This window comes from Sinohyriopsis cumingii, chromosome 3 (assembly GCF_028554795.1).
Source record: "Sinohyriopsis cumingii isolate HCF-2022 chromosome 3, ASM2855479v2, whole genome shotgun sequence".
NCBI lineage: Eukaryota > Metazoa > Mollusca > Bivalvia > Unionida > Unionidae > Sinohyriopsis > Sinohyriopsis cumingii.
This window is the reverse complement of record NC_142963.1, coordinates 95,586,184-95,604,406: the sequence shown is the minus strand read 5'-3', so window position 1 is coordinate 95,604,406 and position 18,223 is coordinate 95,586,184. Positions and strand designations below refer to the sequence as shown.

The following is an 18,223-nucleotide window of genomic DNA, read 5'->3' as shown; positions in this document are numbered from 1 at the left end:
GTGGTCTGTTCACCCTCTCTGCTGCTGCTGCTGCCTGAATTAGGCTAAAGTACACTGTCCAAAGCAACTATTGAAACAGGGAAAATGAATTTTGCCAGAGTAGACAATACCAGCTTCTGAAAGTGCAATGAATGAATTACCTAATATATAAAATGTAAAAAACGTTATCGGCTCTTTTAAAAAAAAAAATACAATTTACCTCTTAAGTTCAGGAAGTGAAAATGACCGAGTGGAGCTAGCACTTTTCTGAAAGATGCACATCTTGAGTAAGGCCAAGCTGCATACTCAAAACCCATATTACACCCACCAGTCATACACCCCCACCCCCCAAAAAAGGAGTCAAATGTTCATCAAACTATACCTAAGATCTTTTTAATTCACTATAACCAGAGACGAAGCCGGAAAAAATATTTTTCTTTAAAATTCTAACTCCCATGCAAAATACGAAACGGTAGAGCGCTACCTCATTAGTACCGTGTGTTGTCTAGCACGACCCTTCAACATTTAATAGAGTAGCTTCCCTTACACTCAGGAAAACAAGACAAGTTGGAATAGTGATGATGGTCCGAAGCACTTAATTGGTTTGACTTTCAATTACCATGGCCCTCAAACTGATTAGAAAGGCAATATTTACGCTTCGATTTTTATATGGTTTAACTTACTTTTGTTTTAGAAAAAAGATGGAGTTTAAGCGGAATGTTTCATGTAACGTGTATGTCAGTCTTCTGGCACCCGCAAAGTCGCACATTACTAAAGATATGTCGCACCCAAGGGTAAAGTCGCACCCATCTGTAATATATGATTATGCGAAATGATTGTTACCATGTCATATTTCCGTAGCATTTGCCTTTATTAAATGAATACATTAATTCACTAATTAAGTTTTGTTATATAATTAATGGGTGCCAAACAAGATCACAGTTCACACTCCACTAATTACATTTCTGCATTTAGTTCAGTTACTCTAACACTAGTACACGTACAGTCATGAAACTTTTTACTAAATGTTTTAATCAGCATATATTATATCTTGATATATCCCCAGTTGCCCCCCCCCCCCATTATCAGCCCTGGCAATACCACCAATGCTATACAAACAAATACAATTCCTTTTTTTTTAAAATTAGGGACATTTTTTTTCCTCCATAAAACAACTGCCAACATTGAAAGCTAATTGTTTTATTTTTTTGTTAGTAAATTATTGATACCGGGATTTGAATTAACTGTGAAATTGCTTCTCATCCTTGAGGAAATCTACGAGCGCCAATTCAGGAATTGCAAGTTTACAAACACTGGAACTAGCTTCTGCATAATGGACCAGTCGCTGAATTAAATCTTTATTTTTCATCAAGTATTAGTTTCACTTGGATGTCTTTCTATCTTTGATCACATTTGCATATGCATAGGCTAATTTATGGTAGTATAAGTTTTTTTTGGAATGTTTTAATTAGAATATATCTTGATTATTGAATTAATAATGTTCCATAGCTTCTCAGTGGCAAGTTCTATTTCATACCGACTGAGCAAGATTTTTCTTTGCACAAGGCCTATCTTATGGATTTGCGGCTATCAAGCTTTATAAAACCTATAAAATCTGTTATATGTTATGCCTCAACTGAACAGATGTTTTGCTAAAGAGCATTCAGTATTGTGGCTTTGTCGGTTTCTTTCCAGTTTGATGTAGGGTTTGTATTCATTATTGAAGTTTGTTGGCTTCACTATGGTCCAAGTATATGAAAGTGATCAAACCAAAACAAAGCATGCTCAAATCAACATCTCTTAATGCGGCTGCAAAGTCATTACATAACAAAGCAGGGTACAGAACTGGCAGCTTGTCGGCATAAAATATTAGGAAACAAATGTTTACTTCAAGTTGGACTCAAGGGCTGCTGTCAACGTTTATATTTACATTTGATTGATTAGTTTCATGCTTGAATAGTAAAAAAATACTATGATTAGATATAAAATGTAATTTTTTACTCTACCACATGCTTATGCTGTGAAAAAGAAGTTCTACAGAGACAACATGATATCCAATGTGATGGCTGCAATAAGTGGCAACACAGAACTTGTGCTACTAGGATCTCATTAGAAGACTACAGATTGACTGTAACTTTGTAAGGGGACGACTCAGTTTACACTGGACATGCCATAATTCTGTAGATTTAAATGTATCTGAAATTGGTGAACCCCTTTTTGCAAGTAGCAGACTGAACACTGAGAACAATCATGGATTCTGACACGAAGCCATATGATAGATCTTCTACTATCATGATTAATACTGATCCACTATTAGACAGCATTGATCCTGTTGTTGATGTTGAACATGAGCAACCAGTGGACCTTGAGAGGCCTCATATTTAGACACAATACTGTCCTTTGTAGCCTCAAATTTGGATGCTGTTGGCAATGATGCAGCAACTTAAGAAATCATAGCTCAATTATCAGAAAGAATGAAAGATAAGTTAGTCGACAGCAACGATGTTTCCTGCAGTGTTAAGCATCAAAATGCCTCTGCTACATACTGGCCATATCTATTGAGAAACAAGCACACCAAGTGTAAAGCTACAGTTATAGAGAGAGGTGCTGGTAATTTTTCGCCAGGAACATACGGACATTGGCATCCTATGAAACATTTTATGAAGACATTTCATAAAATAAATTCCAAAGTATAAAAAAAATGTGCTAACAACTAAGTCTACATGTCATCTAAAACAATTGTGAAATGTGTTGTGAACTTGCTACCTGTGAATGAACCTGTTCCTAAGACTGATTATTTAACTAGAATAGCCAATAGATTGCATCAAAGAAGACGTCCAGTGGATCCTACCAATTAGGAATTTAATCTAGAGCTTGAGCACATACCAGAGCTGTTTCTTCAGAAAGACACAGATTGCACATACCAAAGGCAAGAACATGGTATATAGATGCCACTTCTTTCTATATGATGAAACCACCATTTACCCAATTATTTTGTGTGCATGCCTTCATACAAAAAGACAGAGAAATAAAACAAGTTCCCCTAGCTTTTGCATTGATGTTGGGGGAAAAGGAAGAAGAATTATAAAAAGGTGCTAAAAGCTATTAAAAGTATGATTCACATTGAACCAAAAATGAAAAAAGTCGTAGCAGACTTTGAAGCAGCTATGTGGAAATGATTAATGTTGGTATTTCCAGAAGTTCAGATGCAAGGTTGTGTTTTTCATTGGACTCAAGCTATTTGGAGGCAGTATGGGGAGATTGGCCTTTAGAAACCTTATAAAGTCAACAAATCCATTCATAGTTTCATCTGGAAATTAATGGCTCTGCCATTTTTACCACAGGAATACATACAGTCAACCTTGGTTGCACTGCAAGAGAAAACCACCAATAACAGACCCATATCTAATCTATGCAGCTACATAGAAAGTTCATTGGATCACAAACTCATTATTCACCCCTGCTCATTGGACCATATAGATGCAGCCAATAAGGACTAACAGCAATGTTAAGGGGTGGCATCACAGGCTCACTTCAGCTGCAAAGAAAGGAAAGCTTCCACTGTTCATGCTAATTGGCTGTTTATTTAAGGAGGTCCAATTTGTAAATTGTCAGCTGCGGCACTTGTCTGAAGGGAAACTTAGGAGACAACAGAGAAAAATATTCAAAGAAATGCAAAGTTGTTTATTTATTGGGATGATTTTAATGACAGAAACATGATCATTTTCCAGTTGTTGTCTGCTTGCACCAATTTAAATGGGCCTGTTTTACAGCAAACATACAAATACTAGTGTGCAATGTGGTGCATATGCTGAACTATTCCGTATACTGCTAATATAAATGTGTACAAAATAATACTCAGAGATTAGATATTTAACCAGATTTAGTAGTTAAAGCAAATGAAGACTATGTCCTCTAATTTGGGGAGATTATTTATATATCAGCTATGCAGGTCATTGTGTTATTGTTTGGTATAATAAAAACAGGAAATAAAAGACCATATTAAATAGCAACCTTTGTTCATTGTGGTAATTTGCCTCTTTTATTTCGTAATTCTTCTAAATATGTATCTTCTCTCTTTTTTGTCTTCAATCCTTCAGTCATTTTATTCTGATATCTACTATTTTAGTTATGAACTTTCATGCATCTATCTCTGTTTCTTCATCCATTTCATTGTACATTCCTTTTTTTAAAAGACTGGCCAGTGAAATCTATACATATGGAAACTTAGCATAACTTTAGCATTGGGTGCGACATAATTTGATTAGTGTGCAACTTGACTTGGGTGTGACATGATCAGGGTGCGACATGATCAGGGTGCGACGTGACCATGTTCTGAAGATTATACATGTATAATTATAAGCAGTTGTAGGACAAGGTTCGTAACAATGAAATAAATGCAACATTATGATACATGTAGTTTGAAATGTTGTCAGTTAGGCCAAAGCCATACATGTGACAGAACCAGTCAAACCAATATATTTTTTCAAATTTTGATCATTCTGTTGGCTTCTAAATCAGTAGAATTCTTTTATCAGCATAATTTTTGTTTGTTTTTTTTCAAGGGGATTGAAAATAAAACAAGTGCGTTTTATTTTATGTGAATACTATGACTTACCTTCACGCGTTAGGAAATCAACAAGTTTTGAACTTAAATCAGGTTCGGGTTCCGATCATGATGTTATAGTATAATTAACACAAGTAATTAACACAAGTCAGTATATTGTCAATTATTAAATTTCACTGCAGAGATTTTTTGAGTACAGGCTAGTAACATTTTTAGTTTCCTTCACAAGATCACTGTCTGGTGACCACTGATGACATTCATTGCAATTATTAAGCTTCACTCCTTTCAATAGTTATTTGGTCCAGATTCCCCTATGAATCATTTTGGATGTTGTGAATGTCCACTCTATATCAGCATTAGAATGTTTTAATGACAGGATCATCTTGCTAAGTTATGTTTACCCCAGGAGGACGTTCTTGCCTTGGACTAAAAATGTATACCTGAGAAACATTCTCAAGGGCTTCTTTATTTTAATGGCTTTGATCAAAAACTGGTTTCACCACTGTACTTAAAAGAACTTAAAAGATGGATTTAGACTTGAAATAAACAATAGAAAATTATATCATAAGCTTTTATACATAATTTATGCAAAGTTTTAATTTAATTAATTAGACCAGTTTCACTACTTAATGTTGATTGCAAGATGGCTTCAGCATCAATTACTTCTAGGGTCAAGAAAGTCCTCTCTTTTATTATTAGTGACAGTAAAAAGGGTTTAATTAAAAGGAGATTCATTCGTGAAAATACAAGAATTTTGTTTGACCTGATGCAGTATCTTGAGGACGAAAATGAATCTTATCTCCGACTAATAGACTTCAAGAAAGATTTTGACTTTTTAAATAGATCTTTTTCTGGAGATTGCTCCAAAATCTTTAAACTTTGGGAAATCTTTTTGTCAGTGGTTAGAATATTCTGCAATGAATCAAAACAATGTGTCATTAATATTGGTCATTTTATGATTTATCCCAATTTTGTAAGTGGGAGGTTGTTGTCACTAGGTTGAATTGAAATTCATGCAATAGAACAGTAAAAGAACACAAATATTGCACAATTTCTATAATGAAATTGATTTCAAATTAGGGCATTATGCTGGCAACACATTTTTTATTATTAAACAGTTCTCCTTTGTCCTTGGAGAAAGCAATGCAGATTTTAAATGACTTTGCATCGGTATCATGTGTGCACTGCAATATTTTGAAATCAAAAGCTGTTTGGATTGGAAAGAAATTTGTTTAGTGAAAACATATGTCCCAAAATTGATATTAATTGGTCAGTGTACAATTTTAGGTTTACTAGGTGTAGATTTCTCATTGAATTTGGAGGATATGGTTAAACTTACTTATTTAAAGAAGTAAAGAAATTGCTTGGCTGGTGGCGCAGAAGAATTTTGTCCTTTATTGGAAAAATTACTTTGATAAAATCCTTGATTTTGCCAAAATTTGTTCATCTTTTTGCTGCTTTACCAAGTCCTCCAGTTTATATTTCATTGGGGGTGGCAAAACTGGAAGATGTGGAGGTATACAGTTATTAAACTTAGGAAAAACCAGATTGAAAGAAATCTCTAAAACGATATCTTTTTGGCGTCATGTTATTTATGCCTTTTCAAAATGGAAAAATGAACCATCAACTATACTGATCTCAAGATATTCTTAATTTAGTAACTATAGACAACTTTAAATCATATAAAAAGTGGAGAACAAACAGTGTTGTACTTATTAAATACATTTTTGATGCATAAGGATCTCTATAAAGTTTTGGTGGAATACAACAAACAACATATACTAATAATTTTACGCAGTACTTTGCCCATATCTTAAAGATGACAGCGAAGTGTAAAGAGAAAATTTAAAGTTGTTTTTGAAAGTGGAAATAGTTTCCATGTAATACTTGACAAACCTGGGGTAAGAGCAAATAAAAATTGACTTTATTTATAAATATCTGATAAGAACCAAGATACAAAAGCCAAATTTTAAATATGAACTTAAACCAGGCAGCTAGGGTGTGCAGTGGATGAAAAAGAATAGTCAACTTTGCACAAAAGACACAAAACTTCTTTGCTTTAAGTTTAGATTTCTACATAGAAATATTATCACAAACTAGTTTCTGAAAAATATTAAGTGATAATGATAAATGTACTTTCTGGAAGCAGGGAAAGAACAAGTTTAGTATGCATTCTAAGACGGTTCAGTTACTGAACATATATGGAAATTATTTGTAGAATGGATCCAGATTTATGATCCAAATTTTAAAATTACATGAAAAGATGTCTTTATAGAAAATAATATCTTTGATGATTTCATCAACTTCCTAATCATTGATGGTGCTGGTATTAATAAATTTGTTGCAAACGAAATCGCCAACCTCAATATTTTGTTGTCAGTTTTCTAAAAATATCATTTTCATAATACAGTACTACCCGTTTATCTCGATATCCTTGTGACCAAGGTAGTATTGTCGATTTAAGCAAATGTTGAGATTGGGGTTTGGGGAGGGCTAAATAAAAATCAGATTTAGCTTACAAGTGAAATTTGTAAGAGGTGACCTGTCGTCAGTGAGTAGGATTTACACAGAGAGAAAATAAGCAATGGAAATTTTGCTTAATTGAGGACAAAACTAGTATGTAATACATGTGTAATGAATGATATCTTAGAAATGTGTAGAAGAATCTATAACACATGAAGTACTGTATATGTATATGACATATCCATGAATTTGAGTATGGATCACATTCACATTCATTTAGGAAACACAAATAATCCATATGTAAAAAAAATGTTAGACCCCATTTGATCTATATATCTCATTGTCAATAAATATATATCACTAAATAATTCACTGAGATATTCATTATTGTGAGTAGCAATAGGCTTTCTTGTTGTTTACATGTACATGGCCTAGATTTTGGTCAGCTGGAGACAGCCATCATCTTGCCAAGGCTACCACTGGGATGAGGCAGTTAATAGGGAAACGAATACTTGTTAGCAAATTATAAAGTTTAACAAACATCGTTGTGACCAATATCTATGGTTTGAAAAGATTTTAAATTTACATTAATTTGTGTTTTATGCTGCTTTTGGTATTGACCATAAGTGTAAACAGCTTACTGCAACATCAGCCTTCACTTTATCATTGTGTTATTTAGCATGGTCGATGACTGACCAGTACTGAGAGTCACATTGGTGTCCAGATCCAAAACTGCATTGGAATCATGTCAGTATCTTGTGCTTTTCTTGGTGTTTCGTTAAGTGCTTGTAAATGATATGGTCAAGAAATCTGGGAAATGATTGTAATGTTAGGCTAATGAGTAAAGATTAGGGTCCATTGTACAGTTTCCAGAGTCCTCAGTATAGTGCATTGCTAGGTGATTCAACTTGATCTGAACTTAGATACCAAAATAAGGAGGAAAATAAGTTATTGATCTTAAATTTAAAGGTGATCATCCATATTATAAGAATTTTATTAACGCGGATAAATTTTTTAAAATTTGCTTGTAAGCAGTCTAAAATTTATTAAATTAGTTGATTGGGGGTTGGGTAATATGCTGGTTTTTCATGTTGTATGCTTTGGTTTGTTGTCTCCCATACTAGGACTGCCTCATTTGATGCTGTGAATGGCTTGGTCTTTACTGGTATGTGTTGCCGTCATAGAAAATCTATACTTAATCTCCATGCACTTAGTAAACTTTTGTGAAGAAGAGACTTGAAATAATGCTTTTAGGAGATTATTTAAGTGTACAATAAGTTTTGCAAAATGAGGTCCTAAAGATGATAACAGCATGTAGGATCAAGACTAAATTTTCATCCTAATGGAGAATTGTCTCCAAGTACCCAAATATAAAAGTGGGTCTGTGGACTAAATTTTATATTCAGCAGACATTGATTGGATCATTTGGGAATAAGAAAGTCACAGAACCCTTGGTATGGTCATCCTGACCTAAGTCTAACACTGAAGTCTGTGTCGAAGCCGCATGACATACATTAGGAGTACTGTGATGTATTGTGGGAGTTTTGACCTGAGCATACAATACACGAAGTGGCAAACAGTGCTACCACAAATCTGTGTGCTATGCTCAGTTAGCTTCCAGCTTACCATACAATATTTCTCCAGCTTTCCAGAAAAAAAGGGGTCGGCCTGACTTACATTGGGGAAGAGGGGCCTGGCTACTAATCTTCATCAATTACTATGAATATTTATTATTGCTTAAATTCAATTAAACTTATTAATTTCATACTTTCATTTCACTTTTAAGCTATTTTATTCTGAAATTTTCTCATGTTCTTATTAAAGATAAGAATTTCTGTAAATAACAATTGAAATAATTTTGTGCATGTGCATGATTCCATCAAGATATATTTCTTTCCAATTACTGCACAGTTGATTAAAAATGAAACAGGTTTCAGATGCTAACGCAATTCTGTATTGTCATTGTTATTAGTTTTAGATCAGTCACTTTTTACAGCACTTCACTCTTTACATAGTAATACATAGACCACCAGCCATTACCACCTTCAGTGGCCCCACAAAATCGTTATTTATTAATTCCTTACAGTTTACTCTCCAAGGGGTTTGTCAAAACCTTATGTAATCTTGGTCAGTTGGAACCTTACCACATGGTCTGAGTGCTTTAATCAAGCCTCTGATGACCTAAATTTCGTGCTTAATGTCCAGGCCATAGAGTACAACCTGTAAAATGGTACATATACTTTGGGGGGGGGGTGTGTTGTTGTAGTAGTAGGGTTTGGTGCAATTTTTCAGCACCAGATAGGCTATACATGGCAGCCAGTATAACTGGTGGAGGAACAACCCTGGAAAACCCTTGGAAAAACCACCAACCTACGAGAAGCTACTGGCAAGCTTTCTCACGTACCCATGTTAGCCGAGCCTGAGAGTCGAACCCACTCATACAGAGGTGAGATGGCAGTGATCCATAACAATAAGCACTTTAGACCACTGGGCCCTATGGGGGTTTGTATTTGCAATGATGAGTAGCTGATGTCTACTCGCCCCTTTTAAAATTTACTTTGCTAAAGAGCACAAGGGTGCAGCCTTGAAAAAATATAATCCATAAGTCAGTACACTATGTATTTGTAAATGAAAGCATTAGTGATGTTATCATTAGCATAAAGTTTTATTTTGCAATATTGCCACATTTCACAATATCATCAGAATAATATCGTGGATTTTATTAGCAGTGAGTCATTCTCTGCAGAGCACACTACATGTCTGGTAACAGTTTTAGGAAAAACTTCTTTTCTCCCAACATTGTCTTTAGACTGTTGGCATTTATATCTGACAAACATGTATTGATTGAAGTGTGTTAATGCTGAGGATGAAGCTGATTATGGTAAACAGTCTACTCTGTATTAGAGCTTTGCATCGATTGCAGTGAATAGGAAGCAGATTTGTGGTGGGTGAGGGTGTGTTTTAAATTTATATGATATCATTGATGTATTTTTTGTTGTTACTGTTATAATCAAAGTGAATAATCAGATGATGATACATCATGATGTCAGTATATGATACAAACACATATCGCCATATTCTTTACATAGGTTCTACCCATGTCTGAACATTAAAGACTAGTACATTATAGAAAAATTCCTAACACACCAAATTCTTAGCCCCACCTATCCATGGACTGGTTCCAGTTCTGGCAAAAATTAGTTGATAATTCTTGCATGCCATTATTTTTTTTAGCAACTAGAGCTGGTACACAATGAGCTACATGTGGAGGATGGCTTCTCAGCAGGTCCTATTGAAGATGACTGTAAGTTCTTACTTGGCTGGGATTTTTTTTATTGTTCTTTTCTTATTCTAATGATACTTTATTTATGCCCAAGTACAAACAGCATACAGCCATAATGCAAATCAAAGCAAGAAGCTCAAACCGGATTGTAAGCAGGAAGCTCAGACTGGATCTTTTATTGGCCTTTCTAGATCTCTGATATTCACAGTGTTTTTCTGCAGGGGTAAATATATTACATCAGCATAGCTCATGTTACACACCTTTTTTTTTTTTTACAGACTTGTCTTGAGCAAGCTTTGTTTTTTTAATGCCACTCACTGTTATATCTAATGAGTAGGCATCCGGTGAAAGCCCTGTTTGTCCATTTATCAATCGCAATCTGGTCTTGGCAAGACTCTTTTCAGAGGATTTGAACTGAAGTCAAAGTTTGTATGAGGCTTTACAATAAATCATTGTCCAAGATAAAGCTTTTAAGACATTGGGCATTTTATTCCATGGATTGGAATTAAATGTCTTTTTCAAATATCTGATTCGGTATTTTTGTGAACACCACAAAACACAAACACACTATTCCAGACTGGATCTTTATCAGGATGATAATGAAGGGTGCACAAAAGTCATGTGAACTTGATCCAATTCCAACATCACTGCTGATTGAGTGCTTAAATCAAGTATTGCCATCACTAACTGTTGTTATTTATACCTCTCTCATCTGAGGAATTCCCATCATTTTTCTAAACAACCATTGTAAAGCCTCTGCTGAAGAAACCAACACTTGACCATGACAATTTAAAGAACTACCACACAGTTTCTAATCTCGAATGCATATAAAAAATCTTGATTTGTCTGCAGCATTTGACACAATAGACCATGATATTTTACTCCATCATCTCCATCATGTATTTGGCATTCATGATACAGCATTACTGTGGTTCAAGTCCTACTTGGTCAATAGGACACAAACTGTGTCTGCAAATGTAATACACTCCAGCTCAGTTGATCTATGTTGTGGTGTTCCATGGGGGTCTGTTATTGGACCTGTTCTCTTCATTCTGTACACTCAGCCACTCTCAAGTGTCATAGATCGTCATCCAGTGCCTCACCAATTGTATGCTGATGACACCCAAATATACAAATCTAGCCACCCAACTGAAGTTGATGCTACCATCCAAGGTGTAGAGAGGTGCATTTCTGATGTGAAATCATGGATGACATGTAACAAGCTGCAGGTGAATGATGATAAAACTGAGGCCATTCTGATTATAACACAAAGGCTTTCTCATTCACATCCTTTACCTCAAACAATAAATATCAGTAACAACAACATTAAATTTACACAGTCAGTACGAAACCTATGTGTCACTCTAGACAGTACTCTCACATTGCACCAACATGTCATGAACATATGCAAGGCTGCATATCTTTCAGCTGAGATGCATCCGCTCCATTTGCAGATATCTTTCAGTTGATGCCACTAAAACACTTGTGTGTTCATTAGTACTTTCAGAACTGGACTATTGTAACTCAGTTCTGTCTAGTTCATCTCAATATCTACTCCACAAACTTCAGAAAGTTCAAAACACAGCTGCTCGGATAATACTTAGAGTACCACAATCAGAGCACACCTCCCCCTGCTATGTACCCTACACTGGCTATCCATTCGATCCAGAATCAAACACAAAATGTGTTCTGTGTGCTATGTTTCACTGACAGACTCCAGTCCAACATATCTATCCGACCTCACCCATGTGTGCACACCAGCAGGATACTTAATATGCACCTCATCTGACAGTTGTATACTCATTATTCCCACTACGAAAATGAAGTCATATAGACAGCGTTCTTTTGCATACCAGGGCCCAGCAATATGGAACAAATTACCCACTGAACTTAGACACAAAGACACAGTGATCCCGTTCAAGAGTGCTCTTAAAACTCACTTATTTCAAATGCAAGAACAAACTTAAAGACCTAATAATATTTCCTACCTTAAATATTTTCATTATGTTTTTATGTTTTCTAACTTCATGATATTGGTATTTTGTAATCATATCATTACATGTTTTTTTGTTATAGGTGTTGTCCAATATTGTAAAGCGATTAGGCGCTATATAAAGTCCTTGTTATTATTATTATACTCAATAATTCCTTTTTGAATGCATTAAATATCTGAGTGATTATGACAAATTCAAGGCATGTCTCATTATACGACTTTATTTAAGTGAGAATTCTCACAGGATCATTTGCTATTGTTTCAAATAGGCACAGACATCTGGAACTTACACTGATAGCATAGTTTATATTGATCAAATTCACTATCATAAAACAAAGGCATCCAGTCTAAAGTTATATTGGAACATATGAATTCCAGATTTCAACAAAGTTTGTAAAACATTTTATACACAGGATTGTCTGTCAGAAGCAGATGCATTGACATTAAAGACCCATTGTTGGTGAAGACATTTTCTTGGCTACATTAACATATTACACATCTCTTTTTAAAAACTGTTGGCTCAATTCACAGAATAGAGAGAGAGAGCTGTTGCTGAAAAATTAATGATTGGGAAAATATCTAAATTTAAACCATGAGAATAAAAAAGGAAGGAGAGAAGAAATTGCAAATAAAAGGATTGAAATGTGGTGTGAAAGGAATGAGTACAGGTTGTTTCAACATCATGAAAATAAAATATAAAAGACTCACTTTCATAATCAGCTAAAATCCAGATGAAAATGTGATTTACTAAATCATATTTCTTTGAGAAAAAGAGAGAGCAGTATGCAGAACTGCCAAGACAGATAACTACATTACTGTACTCCATTTCATTAAACCTTTGGATAAAAGGTACATACAATAAGTTGTTACAGTCTGGAATTATGGAGTGGACTTTTAATTTTAGTTTGCAAAATCAAAAAAGTATGCACATGAATGTTTGACATCAGCAGCAGCTGTAAATAGAACTAATGCATAGAAACCAATCAGCCATCATGAAACACAGTTGTATTGATCACACAAGACCCTTTAGAAATGATTTTTGTTTTGTCTAAATATGTTTTTGACATAAAGATGAAGGATTTTTTATGCTGGTATCCAGTTGTGAATCACTCTGATGTCTTAGTCTTTCCATTGGTGGTGTTCATGCAAAGGTTTTTTAATTGTCAATCAATATTGTCTACCAGTGCCCTTGGAGATGGAGTTGCACAAGACACACCTGCCAAGCCATGGTGTTGATTTGTAGATATTTACAGCTGCACTGCAGAGATTTGAAAGACAGTGTGCTTGGAGGGGATTAACTGCCTCATTGTGATGCATGGAGAAACAGAAAATTACATGAACTGTACTGTACTCTGTTTAAAAAAAACTGTAAAATGAGTATTAAAAATTCATTAAATTTACACAGGTTGAAGATCATAGCTTCTTCTGCATGGCTGATTTATGGCAGGTTAAAGTCTTGAATAATGTTCATCAGGGACAGGATGGGAGTGGGGTTTGAAATATTCCTGGGCATTTACAATGGTGAATCACTTAACTTTTTCTAATTTGATTTGTCACATAACTTATTTGTTTCTTGCGACATTGTTTTTAAGGTAGATTATGATACATAGATTATTTCTTTTCTTGCAGTGTTACATTGGCAGGCTTCTATTCAAGGACCGGTGAGTGTCATTTCTACAATTAGGTTGCTTTTTAGCATTATCTTATCAGATCCTCATAGACTTACATGTATATGTAGTGCTATTCAGCATTATCTTACCAGATCCTTATAGACTTAAATGTAATGCTTTTCAGCATTATCTTACCAGATCCTCATAGACTTAAATGTAGTGATTTTCAGCATTATCTTACCAGATCCTCAGATTTAAATGTAAAGCTTTTAGCATTATCTTACCTGATCCTCATAGACTTAAATGTAGTGCTTTTCAGCATTATCTTACCAGATCCTCATAGACTTAAATGTAGTGCTTTTCAGCATTATCTTACCAGATCCTCATAGACTTAAATGTAATGTTTTTCAGCATTATCTTACCAGATCCTCATAGACTCAAATGTAGTGCTTTTCAGAATTATCTTACCAGATCCTCATAGACATAAATGTAATGTTTTTCAGCATTATCTTAACAGATCCTCATAGACTTAAATGTAGTGCTTTTCAGCATTATGTTACCAGATCCTCAGGGGCCCCGAGTGGCTGAGTCTAAAGTGCTCTCCATTACGGATCACTGCCATCTCACCTCTGTCTGCTTCCGTTCAAGTCTAGGATTCGGCCAATGTGGGTATGTGAGAAAGCTTGCCAGTAGCTTGTCGTGGGTCAGTGGTTCTTCCTGGGATTTTCCCGGGTTCTTCTTCCACCATTAATACTGGCCGCCATGCATAGCCAATCGTGTGCTAAAAAATGGCGTTAAACCCCACAGCAACAACAACAACCAGATCCTCACAGATTTAAATGTAATGCTTTTCAGCATTATCTTACCAGATCCTCATAGATTTAATTGTAATGCTTTTCAGCATTATCTTACCAGATCCTCATATATTTAAATGTAATGCTTTTTAGCATTATCCTATCAGATCCTCATAGACTTAAATGTAGTGCTTTTCAGCATCATCTGACCAGATCCTCATAGATGTTAATGTAGTGCTTTTCAGCGTTATCTTACCAGATCCTCATAGATGTTAATGTAGTACTTTTCAGCATTATCTTATCAGATCCTCATAGACTTTAATGTAATGCTTTTCAGCATTATCTTACCTGATCCTCATAGACTTAAATGTAGTGCTTTTCAGCATTTGCTTACCAGATCCTCATAGATGTTAATGTAATGCTTTTTAGCATTATCTTACCAGATCCTCATAGATTTAAATGTAGTGCTTTTCAGCATTATCTTACCAGATCCTCATAGATGTTAATGTAATGCTTTTTAGCATTATCTTACCAGATCCTCATAGACTTAAATGTAGATGTTGTTGTTGTAGGGTTTAATGCCATTTTTCAGCACACGATAGGCTATACATGGCGGCCAGTATTAATGGTGGAGGAAGAACCCGGGAAAACCCCAGAAAGAACCACTGACCCACGAGAAGCTACTGGCCAGCTTTCTCACATACCCACGTTGGCTGAATCCGAGACTCGAACCCACGCAGACAGAGGTGAGATGGCAGTGATCCGTAATGGAGAACGCTTTAGACCACTCGGCCACTCGGGACCCCTTAAATGTAGATCCTCATATACTTAAATGTAGATCCTCATAGATGTTAATGTAATGCTTTTCAGCATTATCTTACCTGATCCTCATAAACTTAAATGGCATGCTTTTCAGTATTATCTTACCAGGTCCTCATATACTTAAATGGCATGCTTTTCAGTATTATCTTACCAGGTCCTCATATACTTAAATGGCATGCTTTCAGCATTATTTTACCAGATCCTCATATACTTAAATGGCATGTTTTTTCAGCATTATCTTACCTGATCCTCATTGACTTAAATGGCATGCTTTTCAGTATTATCTTACCTGATCCTCATATACTTAAATGGCATGCTTTCAGCATTATCTTACCAGATCATTATAGACTTAAATGGAGTGATTTTCAGTATTATCTTACCGGATCCACAATAAGAATCTTTATTGCACACATAATTGTGTCATTTCACATAAGTGACATTCAGAATTCTCTAGTTTGCCATGTGAAACAAACATTATGCTGAGAATTCTTTAATACAAGGACTCGTATATAGTTACTTTTCCTGATAGGACAGTGACTTAAAATACCATAGATACTCACTTATAAGCCAGGTACAACTGCAAACAACACAGACCCAGATCTGTCATCACATAATGCACCAGCAGATCTGGGTCTGTGCAGTTTATTAGGAGTGATTGGTAGAATAAACAGGATAGACCCTGATATGTTTGTACATTATGCAATGGAAGATCAGGCCAGATGTTGTTTACATGTGTGAGTAAGTATGGTACACTACCTTAGGAGTCTTAGCATCACCTTTGAATTTGCAATGGATGATTTCTTGGCATGCATCCATGCCACTTTTGTCCATAGGAGAAAAGAATGGTGAAGGTGGACAGGATCATTCTCCTAGCAAAAAGGTTACTTTAATGTTATGAAGCTTTATCTCACAGTCTAAGCGTAAGTGAGATAGTTGCATTTATTTTCTAGTCTGATTGTTGTATATTAGAATCTGGTCCAGTAGGTATCCCTAATTGGTTTTTTTTCTTCATTTTAATAATGATATTTCTTTGAAACTGATGTTAGAGGATATTTTTGTCTCATAATAAGCTCAACCCAACAATTTGACAACTTTTCTATAGTGGCCCTTGGGCTTATCTTGGGAGAAATACTGTGTTTCATAGTTGGTACATGAAAAAGTGAAGATAATGATATCTCCCTGGTCAACACGGAGACTCCCTGATCTATGCTCAAAAGTTTGGCTTATCAAGTGAAAATAAGATACTTCCTGAACACCAGAGGCCCCAAATAATAATCGAATTTTGGCTTATAAAGTGAAGATAATGAATAAATTTCCACATTTTGTGTTCCCTTATCATAAAACAACTTTGTATAACACAGTCCAGTTCTATAAGGCAGTGATGGTCATGGATTCCATTATATAACTGAATAGTGATACAGTAAAGCCTAGATTATTCAAACCCATTGGAGGTCTTAGATTTCATCTGAAAGATCAAATTTTGATGAAAAAGTAGAACTGAATCAATGTACATGTATCAGGATTAAAAGGGTATGATAATCTTATGTTTGTATTTGTATCAGTAATTAGGTAAATATTAACGTCTGTAGACCTTTGGCTGTATTTGTATCAGTAATTAGGTAAATATTAACATTGGTAGACATTTGTCTGTGTATGTATCATTAATTAGGTAAATGTTAACATTTGTAGTCATTTGTCTGTAAATGTATCAGTAATTAGGTAAATATTAACATTGGTAGACATTTGTCTGTGTATGTATCATTAATTAGGTAAATGTTAACATTTGTAGTCATTTGACTGTATATGTATCAGTAATTAGGTAAATATTAACATTGGTAGACATTTGACTGTATATGTATCAGTAATTAGGTAAATATTAACATTGGTAGACATTTGACTGTATTCAGTCATTTTTAATGACTCTTTTAAAATCTCATCGCGAGGGATATGTGTAAATGAGATGATTATGAAATGAGGCAAATCTCTTCCTGAAAGCTGTTCTTGGTTCCAAAACTATGACTTGTATGTTTTTAGCTCTTTGCCTCTGGTACTCTGCTGTCATCAAATTTTTTAAGTGCATTTGTTTTGAGAAATAACATTCATATCCTTAGAACATAGATTACAGTGATATAGTATCCTTTTCTAGTTACAATTCTAGCTTTTGAAATGAGCCAGTCATGCCATCTCATGGAATACTTCTGTGTTCTGGTCCTGTTTCAATTTTTATTCATGTCTGTTTTGCACATAAATGTATGTTATAGTATGTTACCTGACCTGATTGATTACTGTCTCAGTATCTTTGTTCTTAGTACATATATCCCTCACTCTAATGCCCTTAATTGTAATTTGGTTCCCACTATAAGGTGAGTATCATGATTGATCCTGTTTTGTTATTTGGTAAGTAAAATTATATATACAATATACATCATTATAGGATGGTCTCACTGTGAGGTCCCATGGGCAGCATTATAATGAGGGAGTACTGTGTCATGTAATTCGTTACAAAATGGTCTCATTGTAAGATACTATACTCTATGGCTCCCAGTTGCAGCATTATAATGAGGGAGTAGTGTATAATGTTATTCATTACAAGATGGTCTCATTGTAAGGTACTATACTCTGTGGCTCCCAGTGGCAGCATTATAATGAGGGAGTATTAGAAGATGGTCTCACTGTAAAATACTATTTTCTATGACTCCCAGGGGCAGCATT

At 35.0% G+C, this 18,223-nt stretch overlaps 1 protein-coding gene across 1 annotated transcript in view; it reads left to right on the top strand.

Moving 5' to 3' along the window:
- The first annotated feature begins 502 nt into the window (after positions 1–502).
- The window catches only part of LOC149803327 (ubiquitin-conjugating enzyme E2 2-like), a 29,588-nt gene continuing 11,867 nt past the window's right edge, over positions 503–18,223 (top strand). Inside the window, exons 1-3 of the mRNA XM_089953034.1 lie at positions 503–623; positions 10,244–10,313; positions 13,915–13,946. Of these exons, the coding sequence (XP_089809160.1) occupies positions 600–623; positions 10,244–10,313; positions 13,915–13,946 (126 nt within the window). The 5' untranslated portion in view covers positions 503–599. The remainder of the gene's footprint in view (positions 624–10,243; positions 10,314–13,914; positions 13,947–18,223) is intronic.